Here is a 23,063-nt window from a genome sequence, read left to right on the forward strand (position 1 = left end):
GGTGTTTATTTATGACTCTTGTTAATATAATAACAATGTTTTTTACCTTATGCACAGTGTTTTATACACACTTTGGCAAGAATATGTGTAGGACAAATTGCTACCAATAATGCAATTAGATCAAAGGTCAATGCATTTTTAATGTGAGTAGATATTACTACCAAACTGCCCCCAAGGCCACGAGATGGCACCAAATTGCACTCCTCTCTCTCTGCAGGGCATGAGAGTATCTGCTTGCCTGCAACCTTCCACCATATGTAGTATCCAAGTTTTAAATTGTTTTGATCTAATAGGTAAAAAAAATTTTTTGCCTTTTAAATTTTCATTTTCTTTGTCATTTTAATTTTAATTTTGTAAATTACAAATTAAACTAAGCATTTTTTTCATGTACTCATTAGCCATCTATATGTTTATAAACCACCTGGTAAAATATTTGCCCACTTTTCTATTATTTATCTAATGAATTTGTAAGTGTCTTTCTATATTAAAGGAATTAATCCAGATCTGTCATATATCGTGTGATACAGCATTACAACTTAAAAAGAAAATAGTCGTGTCACTAATTACATATTCATATCTATATATCAGATATATACCTGCTCCATCTATATAGCCTAAAAGAGAAAAATAAAATGAAAAAATTGAGACTGATTTTAAAGTTACAGTAAAGGTCATTCTAACATTTTATTATTTTACTGAATAAAATAAGCAATATCAACTAGTTAATCATTTATTTACTATGTTTACCCACACATATGAGTGACTCACAGATATGATTAATAAAATTTCAATCTTTATATCATTTTACAAAAATTTACTGTATAAGAGATCAGGCCATATGCAACTTGCCTAGAGAACGAAGTTTTGAAACTTACCTCTTTATTGCATTACCTATAATTATTTCATGGTGAGTATTTAAAGTCATCAAGATATTTGATTAAATAATTCTAGAAGAAACCAGTACATACTAAAAAGAGTTGACAGTAGTGATAAGAAGCAAGATGATCATATATTTTTTTGTAAACCCTGGTGGTTGATGAATGCTAACACTAGAAAAAAAATCACTATTTTATAATTCTTAAACATCTCCATTTTTCCCATGAATAATGCCCCAATTAGACTAAAAGTTTCTGATGGATTGAAATTATATCTTATAGTTCTTTATAGGCCCCATAATTAATAATTTTTCATAAATATTTGCAGACTAAATATGAAATTAACAGACATTTATAACTACTTTGAGTGTTACCTAGTTAACACTGTATACTGGGGCTTAAATAAAAATCAGTAATTTCAGGATAAATACATATATTCCCCATATCTAACTATTCCTGCTATGTCTCTGGTTCACCATGCCTTCACATATACAACCCTTATTTCTATAGTATTGTATTTTATTTAATCCATTGCATACTTTAAAGATTTTCTTATCTATTTATTGTTTCCAGTTATCTAAACATAGCTAGTATTTACTAAACTATTAATCATTTGCAGCAGTATATTTTGGGAAAATGAATACAGGTATAGGAAAAATTATAGAACAAGAAAATGTTAAAAGTCAAGATCAATAGTATCCAACAATACCATGGAGTCCCATGTCCTTGGAGCTTGAGGGTGCCCTAATAATGATGAAATGGTCCTAAAATAGGCAAAAATGGTTTTAGAGGTCATCTGCTTACAAAAGTGCAGACAGTGGTGATTCTGCTATCCTTAAGTTTCTCTTGCTCCACATATGCCTGGATTTGTGAGAATAATGTGACTTAGAAGACTGTGAAGATCCAGGACTCTGAGAGTGGGGAGAGGCCCTCTGCATGAGGTTTCGGGAAATGGCCCTCTGGAGATTCTTCATGGAAGACCCTGCAGCCATGGTGATCACCCAGGGATGGTCCAGGGCCTGGCCAGCTGACATGCGATGACCAGCCTCCAAAATCAGTAGTTTGTCTATAAAGTCCTTTGCCAAGTGGGAAATGCTTGGCCAAGGCTGAGAATAAAAATAAATAAGTTAGAATAAAATAAATAAAGTAGAAATATACACAAACACGAAGAATCCTATTCTTAATTACATAGATTAATGCCAATCAAATCCAAAAAACTTTTTCAAATAAGCAGTTTTAATACTGTGTCATTACATATATAGAGGAACTAAACCACTTTTGAGGGAGGAAAAGAAAAAACTTTCACAGAAGAAAAAGACAAACACAAACACAGAAATTCTCTTCCAAACTCTGTCCAATGAGTGAGAAAACCTTCTCAGAAATCTGTCCATCATGCTGTTGTTATCAATACGAGTTCCCATACTGCATTTATAGGAGCTGGACAAGGCAAAGCAGCTGTCATTTATGAACTATGTCAACATCAGGTCAGTGTTTGCAACATCGTCATCATCTCACAGAGTTCCTGTGACTTCAAGAATGAGAAGGAGTAGAAGGGGAAAGTGGAATGGATTGAGAAATCATCAACTTTTCCCTCCCTTTGAAAGCTTACTCTGAGCCAGGCACAGTGGCTCATGTTTGTAATCCCAGCACTTTGGGAGGTTGAGGAAGAAGGATTGTTTGAGTCCAGGAGTTTGAGACCAGCCTGGGCAACACAGCAAGACCCCATCTCTACAAAAAATGTAAAAATTAGCCAGGCACAGTGGCACATGTCTGTAATCCCAACTACTCAGGAAGCTGAGGTGGCAGGATTCCTTCAGCCCAGGCATTCAAGGCTGCAGTGAGCTATGATGGCACCACCACACTCCAGCCTGGGTGACAGAGTGAAACTCTGTCTCTAAAAAGAAAGAAAGAGGAGAGAGAGAGAGAGAGAGAGAAGAGGGGAGGGGAAAGGCAGAGAGAGAGAGAGAAAGAAAGAAAGAAAAAGAAAGAAAGAAAGGAAGGAAGAAAAGAAAAGAAAGAGAAAGAAAGGAAGAAAGGAAGAGAGAAAGAGGAAGAAGGAAGGAAAGAAAGAAAAAGAAAGGAGGGAGGGAGGGAAGGAAGGAAGGAAGGAATGAAGGAAGGAAGGAAAGGAAGGAAGGAAGTGAAGTGCACTTGCTCAAACACACTGGGCCCTCACTGTTCCCAATCAGCTGGGAACAAATAGATTCAACATGTAACAAATAGATTCAAATAGATTTGACTACAAATAGATTCAACATGTAACAGCTATGACACAGTACAATATGCACAGCTAAGTAGTTCCTATTTCAGGGATTTATTGTGGCAGTGTTTATAGCAATTGCACATACTTTAAGTACAATAGCAGCACTTCATAGTGGCATTTCTGAGCATGGGGATAAGAAGGCTGTTGCTTTATACTCAAATTTGCTTTCTGCATTATCTGCTGAGAAAGAAAAGAAACATTTAATCTGAGGAATGCAAGCCCCTTTAAATTATCAGGCCAAGAGAGGCACTGAAATATAACAGACTTCGCTTCTCATTCTCCTCTTGTGCTAAATAATTACCTCTTGAAGACGCTTGCTATGTGGACTCCACACTATCTAACACCAAGTAGCCATAAAGTGCCATAGGTTGGACACCATCACTCATACCCTACAGTTCAACAATATAGCCAATCACTAATCAATGTTATTTCTGTAAACCAGTGTTAATTCCTCTCAAACAACTTTGCATCAGCCCAGACCTAAGAGCACACACCCCACAGAAGTTAGGACATTTTCCAGAGCAGCTGTCCCCACTTTGACCTGATCAGACAAGCTCTTAAAAACTATATTTTGTGCCTCAGCCTCATCCTTTAGGTTGACTCTACCAACACATACCACATACCTGGAAAACACTACAGTTTAGTATCCTTTGTCCTCTACAAAAGAGAAACATTGAGAAAATTGCCCATACATTTGCTGTATCTCAAACACAATTTCTAGTTGATGTGTGTTTTTAAAAGATGGTATTTCCAAGGAAAGATAAGGGAATCCTTCCATGTATTGTCTTTGCCCTTGTGTAAGGATAAATCAGAGTCCATACATAGACATCACACTCTCCAATCTCTTAGCACCCTATTAACTCTATGTTTTGTTTTTTGTTGTTTTGTTTTGTTTTTTTTAGAGATGGGGTCTTGTTATATTGCCCAGGCTGGACTTGAACTCCTGGTCTCAAGCCATCCTCCTGCCTCAGTTTCCCAAGTGACTGTGACTACAGGCCCACTCCCACCCCCACCCATGCCAACTTAACTCAGAATTTGTTTGTTTGTTTGTTTTTGAGATGGTGTCTCACTGTGTTGCCCAGGCTGGAGTGCAGTAGCACGATCTTGGCTCACTGCAACCTCCGCCTCCCGGGTTCAGGCGATTCTCGTGCCTCACTCTCCCAAGTAGCTGGGATTACAGGCATGTGCCACCAAACCCAGCTAATTTTTATATTTTTGTAGAAACAGGGTTTCGCCACGTTAGCCAGGCTGGTCTCAAACTCCTAACCTCAGGTGATCCGCCTGCCTCGGCTGCCCAAATTGTTGGGATTACAGGTGTGAAACACTGCCCCCAGCCTTAATCCAGAATTTGAATAATAAGAAACAAGTAAAAGAACTCTTCTTTTTTTTCCTTCAGTGTATTTAGGTAAATGAGACATGAGAAATATTTATCCCAGAAATAAAAGTTATAAAGTAAATAAGCATATCTGACAAATACTCAAATACAGGAAAAACAAAATATAAACTCTGCAAGTCTAGAAAAAGCACATCAGTGACTGACACTCACAATGCCATGCCCTCTGGTTCTGGCTAGACATCTATTTGGCCCTGAATCCAGACACATCTATCTGAGCTCAAGACTATTTAAATGAAGGTTAAATTAGATGGCTCCTCTGGAACATTTTAAGACAAGCAACTGAATCTTTCTGAAAGAATATAAAATATGTGCAGCAAGGTTTATGGAGAGCTTATTAAGATGACCCCAAATGATTGTGGGTTTAAAATGCAGTTGCAGAAAATAAAGTAACTGGAAAAAAAGTTCTTCAGCCAAAGCTTATTATTCAAACATGAGTTATAAATTGCAGAATTTCTGAGCCATAAAGAACAGCTGGAGAGTATCTAGGAGTCAATTTCACATTTCACATTAGAAAAGGGCAGCTACAGAAAGAAAATGAACTATTTTAGTTTTCTTTTATTAATCTAAAATTGATTTTCATCTATGTTTAGTAAAGTATAAAATAGACTAATATACATACACATACATATCTATTAATGAATAAAAATGGAGTGTGCATGCCCCCAAATGTTTAACTAATAGTGCTATATAACCAAAAACAACTAGGAAACCATAGGTTGAATTGAATACCCACTCTGGACCAGCTATCACCTGGTGACCTCATTTAGTCTTTTCACTAGCTTTCCCATCCATTTGATGTCCAATAAGCTTTCCTTATAATTTCTCCTCCAAAATTCGGCCATCCCCACCCTTTGCTTCAAAATTCCCCTTTGTTTGGCGTTTCTCGACAGTCTCAGGTAGACATGGCCCCAAGTCCCACTGCTAACCCATCTTACTGTGGAAAAAGCATGAAGTCCTTGGATCTGGACTAGACACAGGCAGTCTGACCACACATAGCTCTGCAACCTCGGGGTCTCAGTTTCCTTGTCAGAAAAATGGGGATCATCATATCTCCTTCACAAGATTGCCATTAGGACCATGTTAGACCAAGGATGTGAAAAATGGTTTTCAAACTGTAAATATTGTTGCTGTTGTTCTTGTTACTATTAAATCCTCACACCTTAATTCCTTCCTCAGTTCTTTTGTGGACAGATTAACCAACTGCACTTAGAGAACTGGAATATGAAAATTATCCAATAATTCTCAAACCAATTCCATTCATGATAGCATGATAAATGTGCACCCTCAAAAAAAGTTATGTGTTAAAAGGTAATGAACCATGTTACAAAAAAAGGAGAACTTTATTTTATCCCAAGATCGTTAAATTAATTTAGTTGCAAGTAAATTATAATATTTGTGGATATTTCAGGCCTTTTTTCCCCTTTTCTTCTTTCTTCATCTGGTTCTTTGCCTATTTTTCTGTCTTTTCCAATAGAGATTTGCTTCACAGTATAAAACAACAGTAACCCAAAAAAGGCATAAAACTGAAACTCATACCAGCAATTGCGCTACTTATTAGCTTTAAAGGATTCAAAGGAATTCGGAGGGATGGTATCTTACATGCTGTAGATGTCTTCACTCTCACCTTCAGAGAAGTCAGAAATTATTGTGGTTTACTGCTTTCCAGTTTTTTGATGAACAATTTTCCTCTGTTGTTTGCCCATATCCAGGCCCTTTAAAATAGTCTGGCTCCCGTCGCACAACACAGCCTGGCCTGCCCTGGCGAGGACCTTGCTGGACTCTTCTCCAGCATGGTTTCTCTAACTTCCTCTCAGTGGTGACTCTCTAATTCATCTCCCCAGCTGGCCACTTGCTGGCTCTGTTCTCCAGCTCCCTCCTATTCTGCCCTCTTCTTCCCTTCAGTTGCCTTCCGTGGTCTGGTAGTCAGATCCCACTTCCCTCTCTAGTTTTCTGCATCAGCTTCCAAATTAAATGTTCTGTTCAGGCTTCTCTTTATCTAGTGGTCACATATCACTTTGTGTACTATAGATCCCCTATCTCTCCTCCTCACCATGAGCCCCAGGAATCCCATGGAGATTGGTGGTGCCTCTTCGAGGAGACAAGAATCATATATTCAAGATTAATATTTTCATTCTCTTCTTTTTTATGAACACCAATTAGTGGGGCTAATTTATATCTTGTGCAAAAGATTGGTAAATATACAAAAGCTAACTAGGTAACTGGTTTAAAGAATGACTAATATTCCTACAACTAGTCAACGCTTTAATATTTCTCAGTTCCTTTGCATAAATGCCCACAAAAAATCATTATAAAAATAATTATTAGGACCAGGAGTGGTGGCTCATGCCTGCAATCCCAGCATTTTGGGAGGCTGAGGCAGGAGGATCACTTGAGCCCAAGAGTTAAAGACCAGCCTGGGTAACATAGTGAGACACTATCTCTACAAAAATACAAAAATTAGCTTAGCCTGGTGACACACACCTGTAGTCCCAGCTTCTCTGGAGGCTGAGGTGGCAGAGTTGCTTGAGCCTAGGAGGTTGAGGCTGCAGTGAACTGTGATCATACCACAGTAACCAGCCTTGATGACAGAGCAAGACCCTGTCTCAAAATACAAAGAAACAAAAATTATTAAAAAGCTAAACACTACACACACAACATAGACCCGGTCCCTAAAATTCTAGATGCAAACCTTTGAATTTAAGATTGTAATTAATGTTACAATTTGCTAAATATAGAGCTCTTGAAGTATAGGACAATTATTGGTGGATTTAATTAAATAATTTTTTAAAAGCTACAAATATCTATTTTTAAAAATAAATAAGCTATCATTCAATTCCTTGCACTAGAAATACTCATTGTCACATTTATCTCCACAAAAATCATAAGTTTTATTAAAAATTTCTACTCGTGACAACCTTCTGATGAATTTTCCTTCCTTCTTTGAACATTAGTGTATGTTCTTGGTAGAATTTAACTCAGGCTTTGCAAATAAATTTTATGTAAATATGCCCCAAACTGATTACTCTCCATGACTTTGTTAGTAGTAGACATGGCAAAAATTATTCTTCCACATCTCAGGAAGCAGAAGATTCCATACATCATTTTTGTTATAGATGTTTAATATTTTTATTTCTTTATTTCTCAATCTACAAAGCAGATTTTAAATGCTTTATCTTGCCAAAAACGAAACTGCAGAAAGACAAAGCATTGACTAATTATGTCACAATGCTCTGTCTGCTGGGGCATTTGTAAATTCTGGGAAGAGTGAACACATGTTCACAAGTCACAGGTGCCATTTAATTTTAAAATGGAAAGTTAATTAATCTTACACGAGGCTCATAAAGAGGATTTTTGTGTGTGAAGGGGCTCTGCTTTGAGAGAAGGAATGCTTCCATTTCTTTACTCATAAGGAAAACCCTAAATTTAAGTAAAATTGGGTACAGTTGAAGTTTTTTGAGCACCTACTATTTTTCAAAGCACCAGAAGTTAACAAGAGGAGTGTTCCATTTTCTCTAAAGAAAAAACAACGTAAGAGTGACCAAAATAAACGGGTTGGCCTTTGTACTCCAAATCAACAGATGACTCATTCTTCTATGCATAATATACATTTATTGTTCATAATTAGTGCTTATAGTATAAACATATAGAATAATGTATTTATTATTTATAACTAGTTCTTGCAGTAGAAACCTATTAAAGTATAATATAAACAATATAAACATAGTATTAATATTAGGTCAGTTTCTGGAAACTTTACTCAAATAGTTCCTTTCCTCTCAACTCTGTGAATTCCACTGATGATATCAATGTCAAGATACAACCTAATCAAGGAAGCAGATAGCATAGCTACTGTTATAACCTAATCCCTAATTCAAGGTGACATCTACACAGTCAAAACAAAACACACCACCATCATTTCCCTTCCTAGAAACACTTATTCTCTGTGATTGAGTTTAAGAGATGAAGGTTTATATCCATTCAGTTTAAGGCAAGTCAGAGAAGAGATGAAGAAAGGGATAGAGCAGAAAATGAAGTTACTTTTGTAAGTATTTAAACCACTAAAATTATTTTCTATGAAGTAACTTTTAAAGTAAAAAAAATCATTAAAAATCAATAAGCACCACATTTTTGGTGAGCATAAGTACTTAGGAACTAAACCGTAGGAATGGGAACCAAATTACAGGAATTGAGGCTTAGCAGACCTATCTGAAATATGGTACAATATTCATTCCAAGAATTCTAGTCATGATGGAAAGAGAATTAAAGTACTGAATGTTCTGCTTTTCTTTCCTTTTTTCCTACTTAATAACCTGAATGGAGAACAAGAGAATAAGAGAAGTTAGGGGAGAAAAGGAGACAGAACAAAATTGGGATCATGGCTGGTGAAAATGAGCATAATCAATCGACACGTTACTTCTAAAAGAGAATATCAGCAAAAGTTTTTCCTAACAGTATGAGAATCATAGGTGAACCTAAGTAGACAGGGACCATTTTCTATCAATATCCATGTGGGATTTTAAAATGTATATACATACGTATATATATATATACGCACACACATATATATACATATAACACACATATATACATATATATGTGTGTATATATGTGTGTGCGTATATATATGTTTATATATATGTGTATATATATGTGTGTGTGTGTGTATATATATATATGTTTTTAGGCTAGGCACTGTGGTTCACATCTGTAATCTCCGCAACTCAGGAGGCCAAGGTAGAAGGATCACTTGAGACCAAGAGTTCAAGACCAGCCTAGGCAACATAACGAGACCCTATCTCTACAAAAGCTTTTTTTTAAAAAAATGAGCTGTGCGTGGCACATACCTGTAGTTCCAGCTACTCAGAAAGCAGAGGTGAGAAGATTGCTTGAGCCCAGGGAGTTTGGGGCTGCACTGAGCTATGATCACACCACTGTGCTCCAGCCTGCTGGGTGACAGAGTGAGACCTTGTCTCTCAAAATAGAAAAAAATGTTTTTAATATCAGTGTCTGTCTTTGTCAGCTAGCTAATATGGTTATAAGACTTCTTTTTTAAAAATCACTGTATTGCTCACCAAAAAAAGATGACTGTGATATAGTGGAATATAATTAGATGAGAATATATGATTCACAACTCATTGATGAGAATTCTTGTAATTTATCATTAATATTAAAATTCTAACACCAACCTTTCTTCACTATTCCATGAATCACTTGATAAATGAAGTTTGTACTGCAGAAAAAAAGTCATAAAACTAATAACTTACTTAGGCAAAATTCAAACTTTCAGTCCCAGTCTCCCAAGTTAATAGTAATTACCAATAACAAAAATAATGAACGTACATATAGCACTAACTCTGTATACACTAGCATATGAAAATAGTCTCAGCACCTAAATCTATTAACTTACTTGATCTTCACAACAACCTTGTTAGGTAGGTACCACCATGATTACCATTTCACAAATGCAGTAACTGAGATAGAGAAAAAAATTTTAAATGTCCAAAGTTACACAGTTAGTAAATTGCAGAGCTGGTAGTGGAATCCAGCCAGTCTTGTTCCAGATAGTGGGATTTTTTTTTTTTTTTTTTTGGTTTGTTTGCTGTTGTTGTTGTTTAGAGAGACGGTCTCACTCTGTTACCCAGAAGACTAGAGTGCAGTGGTGTGATCATAGCTCACTGCAGCTATGATCCTCTTGCCTCAGCCTTTCAAGTGGCTAGGACTATAGGCACATGCCACCATGCCCACCTAATTTTTAAAAAATGTTTTTTGTAGAGATGGAGTCTTGTTATGTTGCCCAGGCTGGCCTTGAACTCTTGGGCTCAGGTGATCCTCCCACCTTAGCCTCCCAAATCATTGGGATTATAAATATGAGCCATCATGCCTGGCCCAGATTGTGTTCTTAATTATTATATTATACAGTTTTTCAAAATACTTATATCAATATGCATGCATGTACACACACACACACACACACACACGAATGCATGCATCTGAGCTCTAAAGTTTTCTTGTTTGTTTGTTTGTTTTCATTTGTTTTTGTTTTTGTTTTCTTGAGACAGAGTCTTACTCTGTCACCAGGCCGGAGTGCAGTGGCTGGAGTACAGTGGCGCTATCTCAGCTCACTGCAACCTCCGCCTCCCGGGTTCAAGTGATTCTCCTGCCTCAGCTTCCTCAGTAGCTGGGACTACAGGCACGCACCACCACACCCAGCTAATTTTCGTATTTTTAGTAGAGACCATGTTGGCCAGGATGATCTCGATCTCTTGACCTCATGATCCGCCTGCCTTGCCTCAGCCTCCCAAAGTGCTGGGATTACAGGCATGAGCCACCGCTCCTGGCCTAAAGTTTTTACATTTTACTAGTCCATGTATTCCCTTATGTGCTTTTGCATATATTCTGTCTATTTGGAATTTTCTTCCTTCCAGAAACTCCTACCCTTCCTGCAAGATAGCACAAATGTGACCCTTTTCATGGACCCTGACCCAATTTTCCTAAGCATGATAGATTTTCTTCCATTGCCCCTGTGAACTTTGAGGCTCTGTTCCCACTTATATTAAAGCACTTGTATTTGAAGAGATACATAATCATATTTGATCTCTCAGCCAAGATCACGAGGCTCCTAAGGGCAGAGACACTGAGCTGAACAAAATTTCTGGCACGAGGAAGGCCTGACCAGAAGGAAGGGGTGAGGACCACATAAAGATGCCTTCAAATGGTCTCCATGATGAGTCCTTTACTTAGTGTCTCAAGCACGAGCTATGCCACCATCCAAAAGCCATTTTGATGGCACTGGCAATCAAGCAGATAAATGAAGGCCTTCCTTGCACACTGGGGATGAAATCTTTGCTCTCTTCCATCCCTTCTCCACCATCTGCTGTACCTGTCTACCCTGGCTGCTCCTCCAGCACTACAGAAAGCAACTAGAAAAGGGAACTCCTATGCCTACCCTGCAAAACCCAGTGAATAGAGTAGATGTAGCCTTTCAGACCACCTACATATTCCAGAATGGATCTAATAAACTCAGCAACTAAAGATGTTAATTATCTAATAATCTACCTAACTATAAGTCAGAAATTCTATGCTGTGTTCAAAACAGTTATATCTGAGATACAGTTACTCATGCAGTTATATATAAATCAGAATCTTTTAATATTTTTCAAAAGCAATTTATTTGTAATTGAATGCATTCTCCATGCTTATTCCTTTTAGATGTCTTATTGAATGCAGAGAGAAAATATGGTAGTATCTCTGCCTTTAAGGAGCTTATAATGTCTTAAAGCAGCAACCTGTAGCAACCAGATTAAATTAGAACAAATGAAATTAATTGTAATTCTAAACAGTATTTGGAAAAGGGAAAGAATGACAGAAGTGGAATGATCATTGAAGATTTCATGAAAAAAAATATATTTCACAACAAAATCCAAAAAAATTTCAACATTAATATTATGGCTAATTTTTACTTATATATGAGTGGAGCTAGAGTATGGCTTTGTTAGATATTAGTATAATATTTAGTATTATATTAAACACATCACTCCCCTTTACCATAAAAGGTATACCACATACATCTCTGGAAGTTTTCATCCAATTTATTTTATTTTATTTATTTTTTTGAGACAGGGTCTGACTCTGTCACCCAGGCTAGAGTGCAGTGCTGCAATCTTAGCTCACTGCAACCTAGACCTCCCAGGCTCAAACAATCTGCCCACCTCAGCCTCCAGAATAGCTGGGACTACAGGCACACATCACAATGTCTGGCTAATTTTGTGTATTTTTTGTATTTTTTGTAGAGACAATGTTTTGCCATGTTGCTCAGGCAGGTCTAGAACTCCTGAGCTCAAGCGGTCCGCCTGCCTTGGCATCCCAAAGTTTTGGGATTACAGGTGTGCACCACAATGCCCAACCTATTTAATTTGATTTTTATAGCTGAATTCTGGGAAAAATAAGTGATTTATACCATGTGTCATATCTGGAATTTCAGTTATAGGCAAAAGAAATCCTTTTTGAAAAAATGTGAATTGTTATTTTACAGTTCTGCAAATCAGAAGTCTAAAATGGGTCTTATGGGCTAATATCAAAGTGTCACCAGAGCTGTGTTCCTTCCAGAGGCTCTAGGGGAAAATGCATTCCTTGCTTTTTCCAGCTCCTAGAGGCTGTCCTTATTCCTTGTCTCATGACCCGTCTCTCCATCTTCAAAAGCACATCATTTCAACCTGTTTCCATAGTCATATCTCTTCTCTCTAGCTTTGACCCTCTTGTCTCCCTACTGTAAAGAAACTTGTGATCATATTGGGCCTCCCAGATTATCCAGCATAATCTCACAATCTCAAGAGTTTTAACTTAATCACATCTGCAAATTTTCTTTTACCACATAAGGTAACAATCACAGATTCTGAGTATTAGGGCATGGACATCTTTGGTGGGCCATTATTCTGTCTACCACATCTATGCTTCCAGACTTGATGATATGGGAAACCAAAATATATCCACCAAAATATACTTCTTTGGCATATTTTGAGATGGCTCTTTAGAGGAGCTGCAGACACAACAGTGGCTCTGAAAGCTGTCCTTTTGTGGAAAAGATTTGCATCTGTAGAGGAAATCTACATTAGCAAAGTAAACAGTGGATGCAAACAGGATTTCTCTGAGACCCATTATCAGCCTTATCCTAAACTAGGAAAGATTAACTCATAGGAAATATCTGACAGTATTAAAGTTCCAACAGGGAAACTGTCACCACTGGATTCCATCTATTCTTTCTGAGAGCTGCTACCTGAGAGACTTCATCTGCATAACAAGACAGCCTTTTCTCACCATGCCTTTTCTCCCCTCCCCCTCCCATAACCTGTCTCCAAACTCCAAGTCTCTGTTCCTTTCTATACAGTATGAAAACTTCAGTCATTTGGCTCTTCTTTAAGTCTCATCTTTTGTGTGGCTCCTGTGCACAGAAATAAATTTATATACATTTTCTCCTGTTGATCTGCCTATTGTCAGTTTGCCTTATAGATTCAAATTATATTCAGAAGAAGGGGAAGGAAAATTCCCTTTACCCTACAATGGTCACCTGGTTTTAAATAAAATTGGTACAATTAGCAATTACTAGACTTGGCAATAGATGCTAAATATATGGTAATATGATGACAAATGAAAACATGATGATATACTTTTCTGAATCTACCAATATACGGTTCCTTGGTATTATGAACTGAATATTTTATTCTCTCGGAATTCTCTGTTGAGCCCTAACCCCCAGTGTGGCTATATTTGGAGATGAGGCCTCTAGGGAAGTAATTAAGCCACCAAACCTGTGGTATTTTATTATGGCAGTCTGCACTGACTAAGACACTTGGTGATATCAAAAGAAATGTTAATATGCTGGACATGAGTGCCTGACAGACATGGGGAAGGAAATCAAGAGAATATAAATCTAGTACTTTATTACAAGCAGCCATACTCCTCTGTGGTGTATTTTGTCAGTACTCTGGGGCTACAGGCAGGCATTTCCTCAAGAAACAGAGGGTGCCTTGCACCTCCCACCATGGAGATGCTATTAATGCTCCATCTAGACCCTGGGCCCCTCTTTCCTGTATGCATGCACACACCCTTCTTTTGAAGTGCTTTGCTTCTAAATCCCAGCCCCCTGCTCTTTTTCAGCAGATTGCCCTGGGGCTCATGGAGTCACTCTGCCTTGACCTCAGAAGGCCTGAGAATTTACCACCATTACCAACCCCAGTGACCAACAGATAGGTATGGTGTGAAAACCCTGCCCATTAGCCTCTGGACAATGCTGAGAAGTATTAATATCTCCCCTGCTGAATAAGGCCTACCCTCTGTGGCCTTGGCCCCTTTGCATTCCTTGTCCTGCTCCCCTCACTCCCTTACCTGTCTTCCCAGGAGTATATCCATAATAAATCACTTGCACATGAATCCTCTTCTCAGAGTTGCTTCTGGGGAAACTGACCTTAGGAACTCTCTGAATTAAACCTAACAAAAGGATTTTTTAACAGAAAATGTTGTATATTGTTTATTATTCTTTCACATTAAAAATAATTATAATATCTAGTCCAAATATGGCCCCAATGGACCACACCCCCAATACCACACTCTGTGTAGTTCCCCCCAACATTGAATCATGGCTGGCCTAGGACTCAGTAACCAACAGAATGACGCAGACATGGAGCTGTGCTATTTTCAAGTTTAGCCTTGAAGAGGACTGGCAACTTCCATACCTCCCTTTTGGAATATCCCCTTCCCTCAGCTGTCATGTAAGAAATCTGGCTGCCCTGCTGGAGAAAGCACATGGAGAAACCCATGGAGGAAAAGAGAGCCAGAGATGCATAGAAAGAATGAGAGAGAAAGGTCTAGGAGTCCCAGTGATATAGTTGAACCCAGATTCTAGCCATCCCCACCAAGATGCCAGACATTTGCGTGGGGCCCTCATGGATATTCCATCCCAGTCAAGCCCCCAGATGACTGCAGTCCCATCCAACATCATGTGGCACAGAAGAGTCACAAGCTGGGCCTCATCAACCACAGGTTCATGAGTCATAAAGAAGTGATGATTGTTTTAAGCCACTAGGTTTGGGGATGGTTTGTTATGCAGTGGTAGATAACCAAAACAGAAATATATGTTCTTTGTAAACAAAACAAAAATAGAAATACAAAGATATTCAAGCTATAAAGAAAACCAAAATGATCCAAATCACCATACCTGGAGAAAAGCCCTGTAAACATTCTATTGTATTTCCTCCTAGCCTTTTCCCATGCAAACATTTCCCACATGAATGTGATCATAGTGTATACACAGTTTATATCCTGCTTTTATTCCACTTGGCAGTATATTGTGAAAATTTTCCAATGTCATTACAATTTTTAAGTGTGCATGAGTTGGGGACATACTCTATCATATGGATGTTCAGTAATGTATTCAAACATTCTCTCAGGACTCTTTTTAATTTTTTACTTTTGTAAATATAGCTTGGATTAGTACTCTTACAGTGAAACCTTTGCTGCATCTGGGATTACTTAGATTCTTACAAATCGAATTATCAGATCAAAATACATAAATTTTTTAAAGTTCTTGATATGGTTTGGCTCTGTGTCCCCACCCAAATCTCATCTCAAATTGTAATCCCTGTAGTCCCCGTGTGCCAGGAGGGGAACAAATTGGACGTGATTGGATCATGGGCGGTTTCCCCATGTTATTCTCATGATAGTGAGCGAGTTCTCATGAGATCTGATGGTTTTATAAAGGGCTCTTTCCCCCTCTCTTTTTCTCCTGTCGCCATGTGAGGAGGTCCAAGCTTGCTTCCCCTTGGCCTTCTGTCTTGATCGTAAATTTCCTGAGGCCTCCCCAGCCATGCAGAACTGTGAGACAACTAAACCTTTTTTTAAATATAAATTACCCAGTCTTGGATATTTCTTTACAGTAGTGTGAAAATTGACTAAGACAGTTCTAGATTCATATTTTCAAACTGCTTTCCAAGAAACCTATGACAATTTGTCCTCTACAAGTACTTAGTGAGAGGGCTAATCTCTCAGTACCCTTTGCAGCCATGTGTAGAATTTAGTTGTTTTTTGTTTTATCTTTATGAATTTGAAAGACAATAAAAAGACGTTTTTGTGTTCATTTGCATTTCTTTGGTCATTAGTGAGGCTTTTAATAATCAATGGTATTGCATTGTCTGTGAATTTTTCCCATCCTTTCCTACTTCCTTGTGTAAATTTTAATTCTCATTTATCAATCTGTATGAGTTTGTAAAAACATATACATGTACCATAAGGCACTAAAGGTCTGTCAGAGTGCAGAAAACATTATATTTAAATTTGTTATTTAACTTTAATTTTGCTTAAAGATGTTGCTGTAGATATACATGTTACATTTTAAGTAGGTATAAGCAAATATCAATGTTTTTCTTCATGAGAAATTAGAAGTCAAATAAATTTGCTCATCTGCTGTACATGAAATGAATTCCTATTTTGTCAGGCTTCCCACACACAAGCCTTGGCAACTTTCCTTCCCTACCCAAAAACAACAAAAAAGTTAACACATTCACGAACACTGGGAGTTTCAAGTTTAATCAGTGGATAAATATTTTACACAAGCTGTGAGGTTAAACATTTCGCTGAGAAAACACTTCATCACAAAAAGGGCTTGGATCATCAAGATTTAAGGCAGAAAAATCTCTCGCCAAACACCCAAGCATCATGCTGAGTTTCTGTGAACACATTAGTCTAGTCAGCCAGCTCAGGCTCTGCACAGATTGGAGAAAAAAACTGCAGAGGAACTCATTTATCTACTTGATTGTCAGTGTCATGTGCTAACCACAGGCAGCTAGTAATGGAGGCCCTTGCTATCTTGAGTCAAATGGCTCTCAGTCAGGGGCGATTTTGCCCCACAGGGGACATTTAACAATGTCTGGAGACATTTGGGGGTCCCACAACTGGGGGAGGTGCGTTACTGGTATTTAGAGTAGAGGGCAGGGATGCTGCTAAACATCCTACAGCACACAGGACAACCCCAATAATCATCCAGTCTTAAATGTCAAAAGTGACAAGGTGGAGAAACCCAACTCTAAACCAACATAATAGAAATAAAATAATGCTCTCTTACCTCTCCTGTATAATTATATTTGCCTTTCAGAATCTTCCTGTAAAGCCTTGTCTGGCTTTCATCATCAAAAGGCAGGAATCCACTAAGTAAAGCATATGTGATCACACCAAGAGCCCACATGTCCACTGCACTGGTATAAGGCTTCCTTAGCAAAACCTCGGGAGCTATGTACTCTGGGGTCCCACAGAGTGTCTTCATTGTCCAGTCACCACTTTTGTTCCCGGAGTGTGCCAAACCAAAATCTGTAATTAAAATTTTCGACTCTGCACCTGGATGATAGTATAAGAGGTTTTCAGGCTTTAGGTTCCTATGAGTTATTCGCAGCGTGTGCAAATACCTAATCCCATCAGCAACCATCTGGAGGATCCTGACGGCATCCCGCTCTGTAAAGGATCCCTGAGCAATGAGTCGATCAAAGAGCTCCCCTCCGGTAGCCAGCTCCATTACCATGTAAACTCGATCCTCAGCCTCAAAGATCTCCATGAGCTGGACAATGTAACGATGGCTAACCCGCCGCAGGACGCTCAGCTCAGACACGCATGCTTCTCTACCTTCTCTCTCTCTGGTTTCCATCACTTTTATTGCAAAAGGTTTCTTGGTGGTCTTCTGCTCTACCCTGACAACCCTGCTGAAACTGCCTGTCCCAATAAGAGCTTTGATGTCATATCTGTTGGGAAGAAAAACCAAACATGTTATCCCCAGAAGTGATGATTCTCAAAATTATTTAAGTCCATGCTTTATATCATCTTTTCTATCCTTCTATTCCTCCCGTCGGATTTATTTGCTTATTATTACTTGTGTTTATTATTTTTTGAAAGGTGCCCCAAATCCTGTTTTGAAATGGAGGAAAATGATATAAAGGTAATTTGTTGGTAGAAAGATAATCTTAATACAATAACTACCATTTATTATACAGTTATTATATGCCAACAATTTTTAAAAATCTTACCCCTACTAAAACCCTGCTGGGCAATATAATAATATCCCCCTTTTTCAAATAAGGAAATTCAGACTTAAAAAGAAGTTAAATGAGTTATCAAGGGCACCCAGATTGTGGTTGGAGTGGATAGGATTCACATTCAGCCCCTTCAAATGCATTTCACAAAAACTGTTTCAAGAATGTTAAGACCCCCCTCTACCAATTTCTTTCCTTCCTCTAGCCTTTGTTTTTGTCATTCTTCAACAACAAACAAATCAAGTGGGGGAGAATAAAGTAGAAGCTTACTCCTGTTTATAATTTCTCAAAAGACAGAGGATCCCATATCAGGAGACAGAGAATAAACAGTATGTTTCTTTGGGTTGCTTGACTGTGAGCTCAGCCCCAGGCTCATCTTGTACACAGTAGCTATTAATAAGGAAGAAGTAAATGCAGCTGTGCTATTATAAGAGCAGGTTTCAGCAGTCTGGTGGAAGTAGTGTTAGGGCCACCTTGCAGCCAGTAGCTTCTCACAGTCTCCCTCCATCCCCATTCCCACACTTGGAATTTCTAGGCAGTAAAGAGAATTTTAACATAGAATGTATGTCAATAATATGTAAACCAATTATCCCACAAAAAGGCCAAGAACATATGTTTACCTATGTAACGAACCTGCACATCCTGCACATGTACCCCTGAACTTAAAATAAAAGTTGAAGAAAAAAAGGCCAGGATATCAGCTCAGATTTCAAATGCTAGGGATCTTAAGCTTTAATTATCTGTGTAAACGTCTATTAAAATTTAAGACTCTGGCCAGGCATGGTGGCTCATCATGTAATCCCAGCACTTTGGGAGGCCGAGGTGGGAAGACTGTTTGAGCCTAGGAGTTTGAGAGAAGCCTGAGCAAAAAACTGAGACCCCTTCTCTATAACAAATTTAAAAATTAGCCAATCATGATGCACAGCTGTAGCCCCAGCTACTGAGGGGACTGAAGCAGGAGGATCCCTCGAGCCCAGGAATTTGAGGTTGCAGTGAGCTGTGATCAGACCACTGCACTCCAGCTTGGGTGACAGAGTGAGACCTCTGTCTCAAAAATTAAAAAAATAAAAAATAAAATGGAATCCTATCAAATTTAACCCTCTACCTCATATTTAAGACATGTTGAGAAAATGCTAGACTTAAAATCATGATTGTATAGCTGGAAAGAATATTAAAGTTGGGTATTTAACCCAACTTCTTGTTTTACCGATGAGGAAATTTGAAGAACACATTAGCCAATTGGTTGTTTACGTTGTAGAGTCAGAACACAGGTCTCCTTTTTTTTTTTTTTTTTTGAGATGGAGTCTTGCTCTGTCACCCAGGCTGGAGTACAGTGGCATGATCTTGGCTCACTGCAACCTCTGCTTCCCGGGTTCAAGCGATTCTCCTGCCTCAGCCTCCTGAGTAGCTGAGATTACATGTGCACGCCACCATGCCCGGCTAATTTTTGTATTTTTTTTTAGTAGAGACGGGATTTCACCATGTTTGCCAGGCTGATCTTGAACTCCTGACCTGAAGTGATCTGCCCACCTCAGCCTCCCAAAGTGTTGGGATTACAGGTATGAGCCACTGTGCCTGGACTTCATTTTAATAAAACCTCTCCTAGCTAAGGATGACAGAGAATGGAATGTACTCAGGGAGTACCCAGGGAGAAGGCACGTTTTTATATCACATATTCAATACCAAAGATTCAAATGCAAATACTAAACTATGCTTTAAATAGTCTTACTTCTTTTATTGAGCTTATTTTTCCTGTAACTTTTTTTTTTTTGCCTTCTTGTTTGTTCTTTATATTCCTGTGTGTATTGAATAAAAATGACATTTGGCTGTACCAGATTACAGAAAACAGCTTTGTTCTCCACAGAGCATTTAATTTTCTGGCCAATTACCTTATCAAAACAGATAGCAATTTAGTAATCTTAAATAGATTCTTTCCCCTTTTCCAACTCTGCTTTTTTATTCACATGCATTCTCAGTGTGATTTTGAAGATAATCACAGGCATTTCAAATTCTATTGCTTTGCAGACCAACCAAGTTTTATATTACCTCTATTGTGGATGAAAGCACTTTGTAAATGCTAATTTATCACTATGCCCTCAAAGCGCCATCAAACTCATTTGTTCACAGAATTAATCATATCAAACAAACTACCATTTCTGAGAACTACACGCTTTTGCTCAAATAAAAGAAGCTTTATTCAATACTGTTAAAGGGGCTTCATATTTCCAATATTTGAAAAAATGCTAGTAATTTGGCAATGGAGGAAACAGTACACTTTAAGCCAAGATTTAGAGTGGTGGAAATAAATGCCTCAGATTGTTATTCAATTTGACACATAACAAATTCTTATAGCTACAGCCTTGCTCGTGAGTCCTCAACTGCCATGAATGGTGACCAACTTTATGATTTGCGTGGCTATACCTTGTAAAGTGCCTAGCACAGAGGAGTAGCAATAAACACTGAACAAAAGAATCATTCACTGGATACATATTATTCCTGAATCATCATATATATTTTGCAAACATTAAGTAAAGACCACATCAAGCAGGGAAGAATGCCTTTATAAGGTCTTTTCATTTCCTTCACTTTTACCCCTCCACTCTCTTAAAGAGTAGCATCAAAGTCAGTTGGACTTTGATAGGATGGACAATTTCCTATCATCCCAGAGACTACGTAAATTGGAAATACTACTTTAACCTCAGCTGCTATGATACAAACTGGGAATTTTTGAACATAGATTAAAGATTTGAAACAAGGAAATAATAGTGTTACAATCTGCCTGAGAGAAACAATTGTAATAAACTCCCAACAAGAAAGTAAATATACTCATATTTAAATTCTATCATCTCTTTTCTGCAAAAGTTATAGATGGAATCACAATGGAGAAGGAAGACAACTGTGTTCTAGTCCCAATTCTGCCATTAACTTGGACAAGTCACTTAACCTTTGGGGACTCAACTACTCATTGGTTAAAGATGAGCCTTGAGTTAAAGTCTCTGAAGCCCTTATAACGTTGAGATCCTCTACTTCCGTGATGCCTTTACACTCTATGGGGCTGGGTCTACCCCCGGATTGGGAATTAGGAGGGTGGATGAAAACTAGACAAGACTAGCATCATCTCTCTGACTACAAATGACCAGAGATGCCATTTAACCAATTCAGTCTTGACACGACCCTATACCTACTCAGATTCAGTTCAGTCATATTAGCCAGCCTTGTTCTTCTCTAAGCTTAGCAGCCACTGAACTAATCCTCCAGGAGTCACTGAACTAAAAGTTCTCAAGGAGGCCAGGAAATAGCTCTGCATAGATTCTGGACAGAGCACTGTGATGAAGTGAGCATGCAATTCTAGGACCAGCAGTGCCTTGGGAAGCCAGCTGAGACACCCATTATTGTGTCTCCCCAAACACACAGAGGAGAAGGGGATTCTGTGATTTACTTGGTCAAAATGTCCAACATGTCCAACATGGTACGCTCAGGAGGCCAACCAACCTGAAATCTTCTACATAGGAAGGGCTTATTTGTACTTCATGAAAACAATAATCAGCATTGCACTAATGTCTACATGAGGACTGGTGCCATGCACTGTGCAGCATAATTTACATGTATTACTTTAATTATGCTCACAACAGTCTTATGAGATAGATACTCCTATTTTACAGAGCTAGAAACTAAGGAAGGAAAAAAGCTAAGGAATGTTCTACGTGGTACATGACAGAAGATATGGAACTGGACCTCAAGTCTGGCTGACTCAAAGGCGCATCCCTAGTTCACTCACTGTAATTCCAATTTTTAGAATTTAGTGGAAGATCCTTCACACACTAGGTCTGGCAGGAACCAGCCCCAGGATATTAGAGGCAAAGCTGTCTTCCACGACAGATGCTGGAGGTTGGCAGGCAGTCCTCTCACACCCCCACCCCCCACCTCCGAAGATAGGAATTCCTTCCCTTGTTTGCTGCTGCTCCTGCTCTCTTTTTCCCCATCCTCTGAACTCCCTGCTCAGAGATGTCAAAGAGAAATTGTACTGGGCACTTACGGAACACAGCAAGGAAGGCTTATCCCAGACTACTGCAATAGGAGTCAAGGCTTCTGCAACAGGGGAAAGAAAATGGACGCCTTTGAAACAAAAGGCAAGAAAGTTTTTAAGCGCTGGGGTGAGCTAGTGGAAAAGAATGGGAGAAGCTTAGGGAGAGGTGATCAATGAGATCTGTGTTTGCCACCTGGCCCTTATGGAAGGTAGGCTCCTACCCTCCCACAGAGACTGGGAGACAGTGGCCCTAACTCTCTTGATGACTACATTTCAAAGGGATGGCTCCCAGGTGCTTGAAAAAGACACTCTTGGGTTGTAGAAGATTTACATCTCAAAAGGGCAGAGAAAGGGGGAGATCAGTGGCCTATCATCCGAAAGAACCCTGTTCAAAATTGAGTCAAGCTGAAGGAAACCTTGAGGCTGTCTTGGCCAGGGGCTTTTCTTTGTCAGCCCAGTCCCAGGCCGGTTCCTCACATGGCTCTTTACCTGGCAAGGACCCGGGGGTCGAACTTGGCTCGGAAGCGAGCCACCTGTATCCTCTGTGCCGCCTGGGCCGCCGCCTCGGGCCCGGGCCCCGCGCCTCCGACGCCGGCTTGATTTTGACCTTCGTGCTTGGCCCAGGCCAGCGCTGGCGGCCCCGGGACCACCTTCCTGCTGGCGCCGCAACCCATACCCGCAACACGCCCGGCGCTCGCGGGACCTGGGGACTCGGGAAGCAGCCAGCCCTGTTCCTCTGCCCTTTATCAAAGAGCAGCTGCGAGGGGCGGGACACTCGGAAAGAACCCCTACTGGGGGGTCGTGGTCAGGAGGACAGCCCCCTGGATACCCGCTGACGACCGAGACGCTTGGATCATCGCGTGTGTGTAATTTGACGTGATGAAAGCAAAGTCAACCAACAGACAGAGCCTGCGCCTAATTCTCTGGGCTTCAC

The 23,063-nt window shown here is 39.2% G+C and overlaps 1 protein-coding gene across 1 annotated transcript; it reads right to left on the reverse strand.

Annotated features, from left to right (window-relative positions):
* Positions 1-319: 319 nt before the first annotated feature.
* PSKH2 (protein serine kinase H2) lies at positions 320-22,849 on the reverse strand. The gene is made up of 3 exons (XM_054499672.2): positions 22,619-22,849; positions 17,148-17,814; positions 320-1,981 (listed from the first exon to the last, which is right to left on the reverse strand). Exons 1-3 carry the CDS (start codon positions 22,801-22,803, stop codon positions 1,676-1,678), a joined length of 1,158 nt encoding a protein of 385 aa, XP_054355647.2. The 5' UTR covers positions 22,804-22,849; the 3' UTR covers positions 320-1,675.
* Positions 22,850-23,063: the final 214 nt, after the last annotated feature.

Source organism: Pongo pygmaeus, chromosome 7 (assembly GCF_028885625.2).
Source record: "Pongo pygmaeus isolate AG05252 chromosome 7, NHGRI_mPonPyg2-v2.0_pri, whole genome shotgun sequence".
NCBI classification, from domain to species: domain Eukaryota; kingdom Metazoa; phylum Chordata; class Mammalia; order Primates; family Hominidae; genus Pongo; species Pongo pygmaeus.